Below are 13,271 nucleotides of genomic sequence, written 5' to 3'. Positions count from 1 at the left end.
TGATCCTTGCGGGACGTCGCAAGTAATTGAAACTATATCCATTTTTCCATCTCCACTGAGATGTATTGTTTCCTGTTTGTTAGATAATTTCTAAACCAAACTAAGTTAGAATTTTTAATACTATAATTTTAAAGTTTATATAGAAAAATATTATGATCTACCGGATCTAAAGCTTTACTTAGATCAGCAAAAACGCTTAAGGTAATTTTTTTTTCATCAAAGGCTTTTAATATTTTATGTACTAGATGAATGATTTCATGATCTGTTGAATGACCAGATTTAAACCCAAACTGTTTATTGTAAAGAATATTATTGGTTATTTTTTTAATTTAATCTCGCAGAAAATAAATTAAAATATAAGAATTAACGTTGCTGTCGCTTATTATTATTAAAAAATATATTTTTTTTTTGGTATGAAGTAAAATTTAACTTTAAAGGTTAAATATTTTTTAATGCGTGCGATTTATAAAGTATGAGATCTTAACATGTGAAACAAATTCAAGTTTTATTTTTAGAATTGTCTGAATACAGCTTTTCTGCCTTTTCAGCTACAAAAAAATAATAAACAATACAAAACAATATAATGTACATAATATAAAGAAAAGTCGCTTTACACATTTGCACACTCACTCTGTAACTGACTTAAAAGCAGTTGAAAGTCATTATTTAGAAATATCACGATTCATATAGCAGTGAAAAGTCATTACTTGGAAATATCGCGATACTTTAACACAGAGGTTTAATAACCACTGTCCAATTTCTGGTCTTTCAACTTTTTTTTTTTTTAAATATTATAAGAAATGACTCCTAATAAAACATTTAAGTACCTTAACCAAAATAATTTGTTGTGTATTAAACAGTTAAACAAAAAATTTTTTAACTGATTACGTAATTATTTAATTTGTTTAAATATATATATATATATATATATATATATATATATATATATATATATATATATATATATATGTGTGTGTATATATATATATATATGCTAGATATCTTTATTGATTTCTCTGATTCCGTTGACCATGATTCCATAACCATATATTAATTAAAAAGCTCAAATACTATGGTATAAATAACAATATGCAAAAATGTTTCATGACGTCTTAAAAAAAACAGTTGAATTCGTTATCTACAACAATTGACTTCAAAGTGAAAATATTAAAATAACTTGTAATGTTCCACAAGATTCAATTCTAGCTTCTCGTTTGTTTTTAATTTATATTAATGATTCAAAGAAAGCAGCTCATTTGCGGAATATTATGTTTTATAGATGATACGAATTCTTATCAAACAGTAATACTTTTATATAAATAAAGTACTTTAACGCATATCTGACTTGTTTAAATGCAACAAATAGATCTACATTGAAATAGACCTACATAAAAAAAAATATTTTATATCGAATACTCTCCCAAAAACTTACATTGAAACACAAAACATAAAACTTTATGTACATTTACTTCATAAATATTAAGCGCTTTAATATCTTTAAATAGAAAAACAATTTTTTAAACTTTATTTATTACAAAAGCATATTCAAAAAAAATATTGCTTAAGTATATTTTAAGCAACCGTGAGGCAGTGGTTGCGCACTTGCCTCAGAAACAAGAAATCCGTTGTGCAAAACTCATCTCTGGGTAAGTTTTGCGACATCAGTTAGGAAGGAGGCATGAACTTCCAATTAAATGCTCATCCGAGTTGCTTGTAGTAAGACCGTAAGGTCTTCTTGGGGCACCTAAAAAAATTTTTTAAGGTATAAAGCAATTTTTCTCCAAAAATTTATTAAGAAGGATCTCAAAGAAAACTCCATAGAGATAAACACGCTACAATATGTAATTACTGATATATTGTTATAAAATCGCTAGTTAAAAAGTTACTATATGTAGCCATCAAGTATATTCATTTGTAATTATGTCGTAGTTAACTACATACTGCAATCTATAGCTGTCAATATTTCAAAATGACACCGCTAGCTACAAAACTATGAATTGCGGCCATTGACTAGCTTCAGATTTATTGTAATGTTGTAGCTGTTTACAACATTATGATATGCAACTAACGATATTTCTTAGTAATATTGCCGCAAAGCTGCGATATTTAGATAGCGACATGCCGCAAATATTGCCGCAAAACTGGGGTATTTAGATAGCGACATGCCGCAAATATTGCCGCAATGCTGCGATATCTAGATAACGACATGTCGTAATAAATTTGAAATGTTATAAGTTCAATTATTTTCATAAATATAATAGATCCAATACTAAAGTTTTTTTATAACGTAAAAGACAAAATGAATCAATAATGTGTGAAAAGAATGGCTCAAAAATCTCTATAACGCTTCCTTCCTTAGGTATTTTATTTCAGAACTTTACTGATCAATAATATAACTGATCGTGTCTTGGAATGCAGTTTAGAACGTACACATGCCTTATTTTAAAAAGGTGACCACGAGACAAGGAGTTAATAAACTTTGGTAATATATATCATTGACTATACCAAAACGGTATATTTTAGTTAAAGGATTGAACTAGATCGCATTGTAGGCACCAAAACTTAAGTTGGTAGATTTAATCTTCTTAGTCTTTCGCAGTATTAATTATGTCTCAAACTGAAACTTATTTTGTTGTTTTGCGTTAAACAGATTCAACTGAGACTATTTTAGTTATTAAATAAGGAGTTCAAACATACACTGCAAATTATTATTATAAATGTTACTTAAAGAAAGTTTACTCTTGTAGCAGCTCTACTATTGTAGAAAAATGCAAGAATTATTATAACACATTAGTTCAAGAAGGCTTATTTTTGCGCAACTTTATGTTAATGCATGAGATATTGCTTAAAAATTGTTCGAGCATCTTGACCAGGTCATTGGAAACTTCATCTTTCTTCGCTTGCTGCAATGATCCCCATTTCTTCTCTAATAGTCAATATAATTATGCACGTCTTTTACCACTGTATCTTGCTACAATGATCGAACTGATTGCTACAATGAATGAATGATTGAAATGAAATGAACTGAAATGAACTGAAAAATTAAGACATAACCTCCAGGCAATATCTAAGAAAAATTTCACCATCAACAAGTTAGGCGTTCTTTTCTGCAATACTGATTCTGATTATGCCTGATCACTTTTATCAAGTCCTGCCGCGTGCAATGATTTTCCGAACAGGTTAAGGGGATAAAGAACGAGACATCTCGATTCAAAAATGTTACGAAGCAATTGGTTTTAAACAAGCACAAACTATTTTAGGTATTTCTGTTTAATTTTTTTCTAATTGTTAATAACTATAAGAGCTTAATGAAATTTTTTCTTCAGGTTTTCATGTGTTTACTGGCTGTGATCAAACTGGTCGCTTTTCTGGAATCAGTAAAAAGTCATGGTGGAAAAAATTTATTAAAGCTGAACCCTAGCTGCACTATCAAATCTTGGTCAATTGGAAACTTTACCTGATCTATTTACAATAAATTACATCGAATGTTTTGTTGTTAGAGTCTACGGTGATAAAAAACGTCCAAAAAATATTAATACTCTTTTACAACTTCATTGGTTCCTTTTCTCTATATTCCAGTATGACGTTGCACAACTTCCACCAACAATCAATGTCCTTAAGTATCATACATACCGTAGTCACTTTGTATGTTTAGTGCTTAAACGCTCTAAAATGCTTGTACAGTATCCATTGTTTAATTCCCAGCCATACTCCTGTGGAGTCTAGCTGGAAATTAAACAACGGATCTCTTGACCCGATAATGGCTGATAATCTGACAGCACCAATAGCACTTATTGAGTTGAGCATTTGTTGTAAAGAAGACTGTAGCAATAAAAGGTGAAAATGTTTGAAAAATGAACTTGCTTGTACTGATATGTGCAAGTGTGACGGATGTATAAATAATAATGTAAACAGCCAAAAGGAAGACATGTATGACTATGGCAATAGAGATTTGGAAGAAGCAATTTAATTATATAGTCTATTATTAAATACTAGCTTGTAAGAAGTTACTTTTAACATTTTTTGTATTTATGGGAAGGCTTATACAATAATTTGAAAAAAACACTTATAAAAAAATTTAAACAAACTATTACAAAAAGCCAACGAGCAACCTGATCTACCACCAACTGACAGGAAAGTGGATGCAGATCCTGAAAGTTCACTCTCAGATAATTAAAATTTAAAACTTGTTAAAAAACTCCTTCTCAAGATTAAAGACGTTAAACGTCAGTTTAGGAATTTCTGGTTGCTGTGCCTTGTAAAAATGGAGGGACAATTAAAAGCTATTGGATGGCAATTACAAAAAGAATCTATGTAATATTTACTACTGAAATATACATAGTTTTATATAGATAAATATATGTATTTTGTGTATGTATAATTTTGTTTTTAAAATTTGTTTTTCCGGGGTGAGGGGAGGGGAGTTAATTTTAGAGAGACTGGATGTTTGGAAAAAAATTCTTTGTTTGGGGGGGGGGGGGAGGGGAGGTAGGAGAGGGTAGTAATTAATTGAAATTGGTAAGATAGTTTACCAAAATTGGAGATTTACCCCTCCCCCCCCCCCCCCTACAGTTAGGTGGGGGAGAATACAAGCGTAATTGATTTAATACCGTCAGTTAAATGTTTTCCGAGGTTCCTTTCTTTTCTTGATTAAAAATTGTAAATTGTAAATACTATTATGGTTTACATATAATAACGTTTGTATGTTTATACAATGCAAATTTAAATATAAGTATTAGCTTTATAATTTTGATTCTATTTTATTTACGATAAATGTATTATCTAGTCGTAATTCCTATAAATGACCCCCGGTGTGCTAAAATACATAACGCCCTATATCTTATGAAGTCAAACTTTTCAACATATGTTTATTATATGATTTCGAAAGTTTATTTAATGCTCTTTCTACTGGTACAATAATTGAAAAATAATTAAAAAAATTTTTTCCTGTGGGGGTCTATTACGTCATACCACGTGACACAAAACATAAATCTAAGTGACACCTGAAATTTTTTAAATCCTTTTCATATAAGGATTTTATATCAACAAGAAGTTTGTATGAAACACGCATGTGCACATAAAGGGTTTTTTTGAAACATAGTGGCCTGCACTAATTGAAGTTAGCTAAAGGACATCTATCATTTTTGCATTATTTGTTGTTAAAGTTTTTTTAAACATGTTTAGAATGTTCGAAATATTAAGAGAGTTTTTTGGTCTCGATCAGTTGGCGATTATTTTTAGTAAACATCGATTATTTATATTTTAAAATATGTGTTTCTATTAATTTGTAAATACTTTTGTAAAATACTTCGTTAAACATTTTACGAAATAAAAAAGTTAAAAATAAAGGTTACATAAAAATAAAGGTCCTCCAACGTTGTTCATGTTCTCCTCCAACGTTGCCGAGTCAGAAGTAGCTTACGAAGTTATTAAAAAGAATCAAATCTGTATTAGGTTTTTATCAAAACTTCTTGTAGAATAGTTTAATTTATTTTAATTTTTAATGATTGATTAATTAATATCTTTTTTAAATTTGTTTACTAAACTAAAACATAAAAAAATAGTTAAATACTTTTTGTTAAAAGGAGAAAAAATCTTTAAAAAAAGGTTGTGAACTTTAATTAAAGAAAATTGTGCCCCAAAATGCATCTCTGTATGTGCACCACTTTGTCAATATGCAAAATAGCGCTCTATGATAAATTCTGCTAACCGCTGGTAAAGCGTGATAAGCAAAATTTACCATAAAACAATGTGATTCTAGTGTTTTATGGTAAATTCTATTTATTGCGTTCTAGCAAAAGATAGTTTTAATAAGAAATAACAATTTTAGCATAAAACAACTTTATATTTTACTAGACAATTAACTAAAAAAACTCGTGCAATATATGAAGTACATAATATACAAAGGATCGTAAAAAATGAAAACCCCAATGAAATCTAAAAATTAAAAAAATTAAAATCATTAAAAAAATTTTAAATAACATACTTTAGTGATTAATCGTCATTATAAAATCATGTGAACATAAAATTATGAATCCAGGGCCGTCCCGAAGAGATTTTAGAGGAGGTGACAAAAATATTTTTGCCGACTAAGATCTTAAATAAAAAAAAAAAAGGTCCTCGTTGGCTAACATTTGTCGACTGCCAACAACAGATTCAATTTTGCCGACTCCAGTGTTCAAATTTGCCGACTAATTTTTGAATATAAATTTCGTTGGGGGTTAGACACCCCCTCGAGACGGCCCTGTATGTAACTATGTAAAACTAAGGTCTAATAATTTAAACAGCCCCAGTTTATTATAGATACAACAAACTCACACTTTGGGTTTCAAACAGTAAATACTTTTATTTTTAATAGTTATATAGCTTAATAGCTAATCAAGTTTATACTTAGTGCTGCTGCTACTAATGATAAAAATATAATTATGAAAAATCTTAAATTACTTACTTTTTTTAATCTGCATTTTCTTCATTTGAGTTCTAAAAAAAATAGAAATAAAGAGAAAAATTGTTTTCACAAATCAAGCTTAAACTTATTTAGATATCTTTTAAAAGTCATCAAATCTAAACCAGTTAGACATCCATTAAAAATAAGTGTCTAAACAAGGTAGACACCCATTAAAATAAGTGTCTAAACCAGTTAGACACCCATTAAAATAAGTGTCTAAACCAGTTAGACACCCATTAAAATAAGTTAGACACTGATTAAAATAAGCTTCTAAACCAGTTAGACACCCATTAAAATAAGTTAGACACCGATTAAAATAAGTGTCTAAATCAGTTAGACACTCATTAAAATCGGTAAAAGCTTTATTTTACAACAGGTGGATAAATTAAAAACTTGATTAAGGTATTATTCACTGGCAATTTTCAGTACATTAGTTGGGCTTTAGTCGAAACAATATCGGAAGTATTAAGCCAACATTGTTCCGACATAAAAATGAAAAATAAGAAATTTTAAATGTTTCTCAAAGTTTTTAAATTTCTTATTTTGCTAATTTTATTATCTTCAAGTCATTTAATTTGTTAAACAGATAAACATCAATTTAAGTAACACTTTTTATATTAACCAATATTTATGTATAATTTAGATTCTTCTCCATTAGGTTATTTAAAATTTTAACTTTCTAGGTTTGTAATGAGTTTTTGTATGAGTATTATTACTAATATAACTTAGTAAACAACTATCTACTAAAAGAACTAAACAAATTTAATGGACTTTACATTTTTTGTTTTAAATAACTTATTAGATATTAATTTTTATCAATTTTTATAGTTTTTTTATTTTTAATTCCTTTTATATTATTGTTTTTTTTTATTATATATTATAATTTCATTTATAATTTTCATTTTTTTTTTAATTATTAAGATTCAATTAGTAACAATTACCTGATTGTTTTCTTCTTTCCTTTCTTCTTTGTCAAGCTAAAATAAACGATCCTTAAATTAAACTCTTTTTACTACTTCATTAATGCTAAAATTCTACGCTTCTTCTACACTGCAGCTAAGGGTAAGGTTGCTCAGGTCGTACCAGTTCCTAAGTCGTATTACTTAAATTTTGAACAAACTACGCTTATAACAGTACCCAAATATACATCTGATTCAACCAAATTGCTTTAATTAAATTGCTTTAATTGCTGTAACCAGCTTCATTAAAAATCTCATCAGTAAGTTTATATGAAGTTTCTCATAATTTTTGCCTATGCTTTGCTAGTAAATTACTAACAAACTTAGGCTTTTTATTACACATAAATTCAAAAGAAATTGTATAAACGTATGGCTTAAACGAAATTGTATTAATTTTATTCAATGATGGTTTATTCTTACTTTAAAATTCAATTTGTGACGTGTCTTAAAATTGCATCCTCAAGCATATAAAATGTTGTAACAAAATGAAAAAATATAATACACACATTAGGCGTCATTTTAAAGGATTATATAAGAATTTTAAACTTAGAAGACCTAAACATAGTGAAAATGTGGAGTTAGTTGCACATGTTGTCAATTTGAAATCGATTTTTTAGTCGAGAGCTTACTAAAATTGATCTAACAATTAGACAAACTACTGTTTCAGTACTATTAAATTTTGCATACTTAAAATCAGTTGATATGGACATTGCTTTGAATGGTTTCAAGTCTGTCAGTATTTGGTCATGCAATAATCATGAACATGGTAGTGATTTTTGCACTGCTACACTTGTGATATTAACTACTGTGCTTGCCATCAATAAACAAAAAGATGTCTGTAATCCAAATAAAATTATTCTAATAAAAAACCAAAGCAAAAAATTTGGTGGAGCTGTTCGAAATAATGTTAACAACGAAAAAAAGAAAACATTCAAAACGTAGCAAATAAAAGAAACACAATAATGAATAAAATAGAATTTGCATTAAAAAATTAAAACTGCGGTTCAACTTAAGAAAACCGGTTTCTTAAAAAAACCGGTTTCTTAAGTGGTACCGTTGTAAGCTTTTAAAGATTTGATTTGTCTTGTTCAAAAAAAAAGTTTTTTCTAATTTTATTTTAATAAGTAAGTAACAGCAATATTAATATTTAATAATACATCTAGTTTCTCAGTTTTATAATTTTTTTTTCTTCAGAGGTACAACTTTAACAACCTTACCTTGCTAGAGTTAAGTTGGACAATTTGTAATAAATTGTAATACAAAATATTATACGATTGTTTTTTATTATTATTATTTTAATATCATATTCACATTATCATTATTATCATTGATATAGTTATTATTATTATTGATATTATTTTGGTTATTTATCTTAAGGTATAAAAAAAAAATGTTTTTTTAGAAAGTTTGTACCTCCTAACGTTTAAGAGGTTTCTAACCTTAATTTACATTTGTACCCAATCCCTAATCTAACAACAGTCATAAAAACAAACATTTGAGTGACAATAACGAAGAGTTGTCATTTTAAGAATATAATAACGCAGAGTTTACCTTTATTTTTAGATCGTATACTTCGGATTCAAGATCTTTTATTCTTGCTTCCAAATTTGATATGTACTCGGATTTAGCATCCACTGCTTCCACACCACCAATATGCTGTTTTACAAAACTTCGGTTTGTCAAGGTTGTATCTTGATTTAAAAATATCAGGTGAAAGTATAAAATTGTTATAAATACATTTATTGTGTTAATAGTTTATGTTTTCATTGTTGTTTGATCACGGATCACCATTGTTTAATCACGGGACAAATTTTTTGATTACGGATCAAATAATTCAAATGTCTCATGAAAAAATGAAAGGCCAAAATAGCGAAAAGATACTTTACCGCATTTGATGGTTTCTCTGGTTCTTCATATAGTTCAACTAAAACTAATAAAAAAAGATTTTAGTACGCAGAAAATGTACGATCAAGAACATTTGGGGTCATATCAATGGCCAAGTTCTTATTGATGTTGTTTTAATGAGAGAGTATGTATTGCTTTGTTAAAAAAAATATCAACGTTGTTTCATATTTTTTAATACTTTTAACATTTCTCAAGTTAAAGCTTCCTCATTTTTTTGCAATAGAAACTTTGATGCAATAGAAAACAATATGATTAGTTTAAAACAACAAAACTGGGAATAAGAAACAAAAATACATTACAAATCACTGATCACAAAGACCAATGTTAAAAAATATTATAATAGCCATGGATAGAAAATACCACAAGTAACAAAAAAAGTAACAAAATAACTATTTAAAAAAATCAAAAAATAAAATATAAAAAAATAGAAACAGATTTAAAAAGTAACAAAATAATACCTTTTGTTAGAGCATCAAGCACACCCGAGTTTTCAAGGTATTTTCGAAATTCCTCACGTTTTGAATCAGTTGGCTAAAGTAGTTGTACATTTTTATTTGTTAAATTTAGGTATAAAAATAATTCTTATAAATTTTTTTAACAGAAACATGATTTTTAAATTTCTTTTTTTACATTATTTTAAATTTTTTCTTTCTCACTTTTTAATAAAAATGTTAACGAGAAAGAAAAGTAAAATATAACAAAATACAAGTTAAAGATGGAAGGGTACACCCCTAAATGCGTCGCCACCACCTTTGTATGTTAAACTAGATTACAGTTTTAATAAGTTTCTTTTGACATTTGTTTGGATAAAACATATAAATTTAAAATATAATACGTAATATAAGATATGTAACATAAAATATTGGTATATTAATATTGTAAAATATCTATTATATGAACATCTATACTTTTGGCAGTAGCAGAAGAGGTAGTGCCTCAGGGCTTCAACCTTAATTGGCAAGCAGAGGCCTGAAGAAAATCTGTAAAATTACATTTTACATATTATAAAAAAAAAAGGTTGTTTTTACCATAGGATAGGATATTAAACTATACCTTTAAGGTAGAAAATTGTATGACAAATCGTTGTTTTTAATATACTTTTCTACCTAAAAAGGAAGAAAATTATTTCTCGCTAAATGTCCATGTGATAATATTCATCGTGAAAAAGGGATAAAAGCTGATTTTTGTATTAGTTATAACTAAGCATAATATTATCTGTAGCACAGGCCTAAGTAAAGTAAGTTGCACTGGCCTCCAAATTTTGAAACAGTAACAATACGGATGACGGTGACAAAAAAATGCTCTATTTATTTGCCTTGGTGCTCCAACTCCAAAAAACTACCATAACATCCTTAAATAAATTAGAAATACATCAAATAACGAATTAGACACATTTCTTAAAAAAAGAAAAGAAATAAAGCCACTTTTTCTGACATCAAAAACAAGTTTATTAACTAAAGTGATCACCAGTATCCCGTTATATCGTTTGTAATTAATAGTTATATTGTCAATCCTTACAAATTTTTAATGAAATACCTTTGTTTGAACTTAAAATTTATGAAAATCTTCACTTTGAAATATTTCATTATGATGTTAAAGTGTAATGAGAACTTATCAAGTTAAATGCTCATCTGTGGTGCTGTGTGATAAGACCGTAAAGACTACTGGGAACACCTTCATAACTACAAAAAAAGAAGATCCTTTGGAGCCTATTATCAGCAATCTTTAAGACAAACGTTTAGATTTGATACTAGAGTTTGGCGATATAATGCATAAAACGGGAGGTCCACAAAGTAAACTTTTTACACAGCTTTCTAAAGATTTTGTAACATTTATACATCAAACTTGTTATGATTTATGTAGATATTAACTTAAGACTGCACAAAACTGCGGGTTTTTTTGGTCAATTTACGTCAGATAACCCGGAAAAAGAATATAGTATACTTAATCATGGTTTCGGAGATACCTAATTTCTGAGTGTTCAACAGGTCATTGAAAAGTGACGTATCAAACATGCTTCTTTACTTTTGAAATTAAATGTAGACAATTGTAATGTAGAACCCGGTCATCAATGTGCATTATACCAATTTAAATTGTCTCAAGACTGTTGCAAAATTTGTGGTAACATGCCAAAATTGGAATCTGAAGATGTTAAAATGTCGTTTCTTCACATTGCAGAGTTCATACTCACAAGAACTGAATATAAACTCTCGGATCAAACAACATTCTATTATCAGAATTATGATCAGTTTTTTAAATTGATAGATACATAGTTTCGACAGATAATATTTGCCAATTGACACTTTTTTGTTTTTATAATAATTTTTCAAATAACCAAAGACCTTTTTAGTACAAAAGAACGTAATCGTATAAAACATAGATGTTAAGCGACATTTAAAAAAAAAATTTGTATACTCCAAGTTATGATTTTGTATACCTCTTCAAGGTGTGATTGTCATATTAACACTGTATCTATTATTTAACAAATTTTTAATTTAAACAAAATTTATTTAGTATTTTCTACTCAATATAAGTTCTATTTTTAATTCAACAGTATTTTCTACTCAATATAAGAAATTAACTTTGTAGTAAAGTAAATATATGAGACTATATATTTATGTAAATGTGTAAAAATTTTAATTAAAAAGTTTAGTGCATTTTATTGCTTGGGATTTTTTTTTTCTATTACATCTACTAAAGAATATTACATTATACTGAAAGAATTCATAATATTCCTCTATTTTTTTTTTTTTATTTTTACCTTAAAAAAATAAGCCCCCACATTAAAATCCGGCTTCTCGCCAGTAGTAGAAAACGCTATGGAATGGTGTTTTCTACTACTGGCGAATGAAAATGTACTTGAAAAATGCAATCCATTTTTTTCTATCATTTCAGGTTTTCTCACAAAAAAGGAATTATTTTTGGGTAAAATAACAAAATTCGACCAATTTTTCACATTTTTCAAACATTATAGAATTTTATTTTATGTATAAATTATCTTCTTAACTATATTTTAAGAATACTTACATTTCTCTTTCAGCTTATAGGTCCTTATAATAACGTTTTGACTTTCTGTCGAAGCTTCTTTTATTGCTTTTCTGGCTGTAGGATTGTTCAGGATCATCTCTCCTCAACATCCAGCAGTTGTCCGCTATCATGTTAACGCTCCATCTTCCCTGTTATCTTCTTTCCATTTCCTTGATGTCTTGGTGAAATCTTTCGGCTTGCTCTTCACTTACATCACCAAGGTTTGCATGGAAGTAATTAAGATGTGGATGGAGAAAATGATCTTTAATGCTCGTGTGACAGCCCAGCTTTTTAAAAGTTGTTGAGCATGTCTGTGACAATGGTCTTGTAGTTTGAATCTTTGTTGTTTCCAAGGAAACCGGTAACAACTAATTTAAAGGATGTCCATGCTGCCTTTTCTTTTGTTTCCATTTTGTCCACAAAATTAGGATCTCTCATAAGTTTTCTAATGTCTGGTCCGACAAAGATTCCTTCATTTAGCTTTACCTCGGATAAACCAGAAAACTGCCTACATAGATATTTGAAAGTCTCCCCTTCTTTTGGCAATGTCTTAACAAATTGTTTCATCAGCCCCAACTTAATGTGAAGTGGTGGAAGTAACACCTTTTTGGGATCCACAAGGTTTTTACTCTCAACGTTTTTAACCCCTATTTCTAAGGTTTTTCGCAAGGACCAGACTTTTTTTGTGTAATGCTGCTTTCTGTCTCGATTCACAGAGAAGGCAAGGGAACTTTGTATGACCAACTTTGTCGACCAAGCAGCATTGAAATAACTTTTAAATCCCCGCACAATGTCTATTTGTGGTCTGAGAAGCTGAGCTTGTTTAAAACCAGTTCAAGGATTTTGTAACATTCTTTTAAGTGCATCGAGTGTCCAACTGGCATAGAAGCATACTTATTGCCATTGTGCAGAAGTACTGCTTTAATGCTTCC

At 28.5% G+C, this 13,271-nt stretch overlaps 1 protein-coding gene across 2 annotated transcripts in view; it reads right to left on the bottom strand.

The window, feature by feature from the left end:
- Positions 1 to 13,271, bottom strand: part of LOC136071824 (c-Myc-binding protein homolog) — a 100,970-nt gene that overhangs the window by 85,681 nt on the left and 2,018 nt on the right. The window contains exons 2-7 of one of the 2 annotated variants that reach the window (XM_065797255.1): positions 9,771 to 9,843; positions 9,289 to 9,337; positions 8,959 to 9,076; positions 7,390 to 7,425; positions 6,449 to 6,480; positions 5,825 to 5,937 (exon numbers count right to left, since the gene is read on the bottom strand). In XM_065797255.1, the coding sequence (XP_065653327.1) occupies positions 6,454 to 6,480; positions 7,390 to 7,425; positions 8,959 to 9,076; positions 9,289 to 9,337; positions 9,771 to 9,843 (303 nt within the window). In that variant the 3' untranslated portion in view covers positions 5,825 to 5,937; positions 6,449 to 6,453. Of the gene's footprint in view, positions 1 to 5,824; positions 5,938 to 6,448; positions 6,481 to 7,389; positions 7,426 to 8,958; positions 9,077 to 9,288; positions 9,338 to 9,770; positions 9,844 to 13,271 lie in introns of those variants that run through there. The other variant, XM_065797256.1, reaches the window with a different exon arrangement.

The sequence above is a fragment of the Hydra vulgaris genome, chromosome 05, assembly GCF_038396675.1.
Source record: "Hydra vulgaris chromosome 05, alternate assembly HydraT2T_AEP".
In the NCBI taxonomy this organism is placed as follows: Eukaryota; Metazoa; Cnidaria; class Hydrozoa; order Anthoathecata; family Hydridae; genus Hydra; species Hydra vulgaris.
The sequence above is the reverse complement of the archived record's forward strand: the minus strand, read 5'-3'. Positions and strand labels throughout refer to the sequence as shown.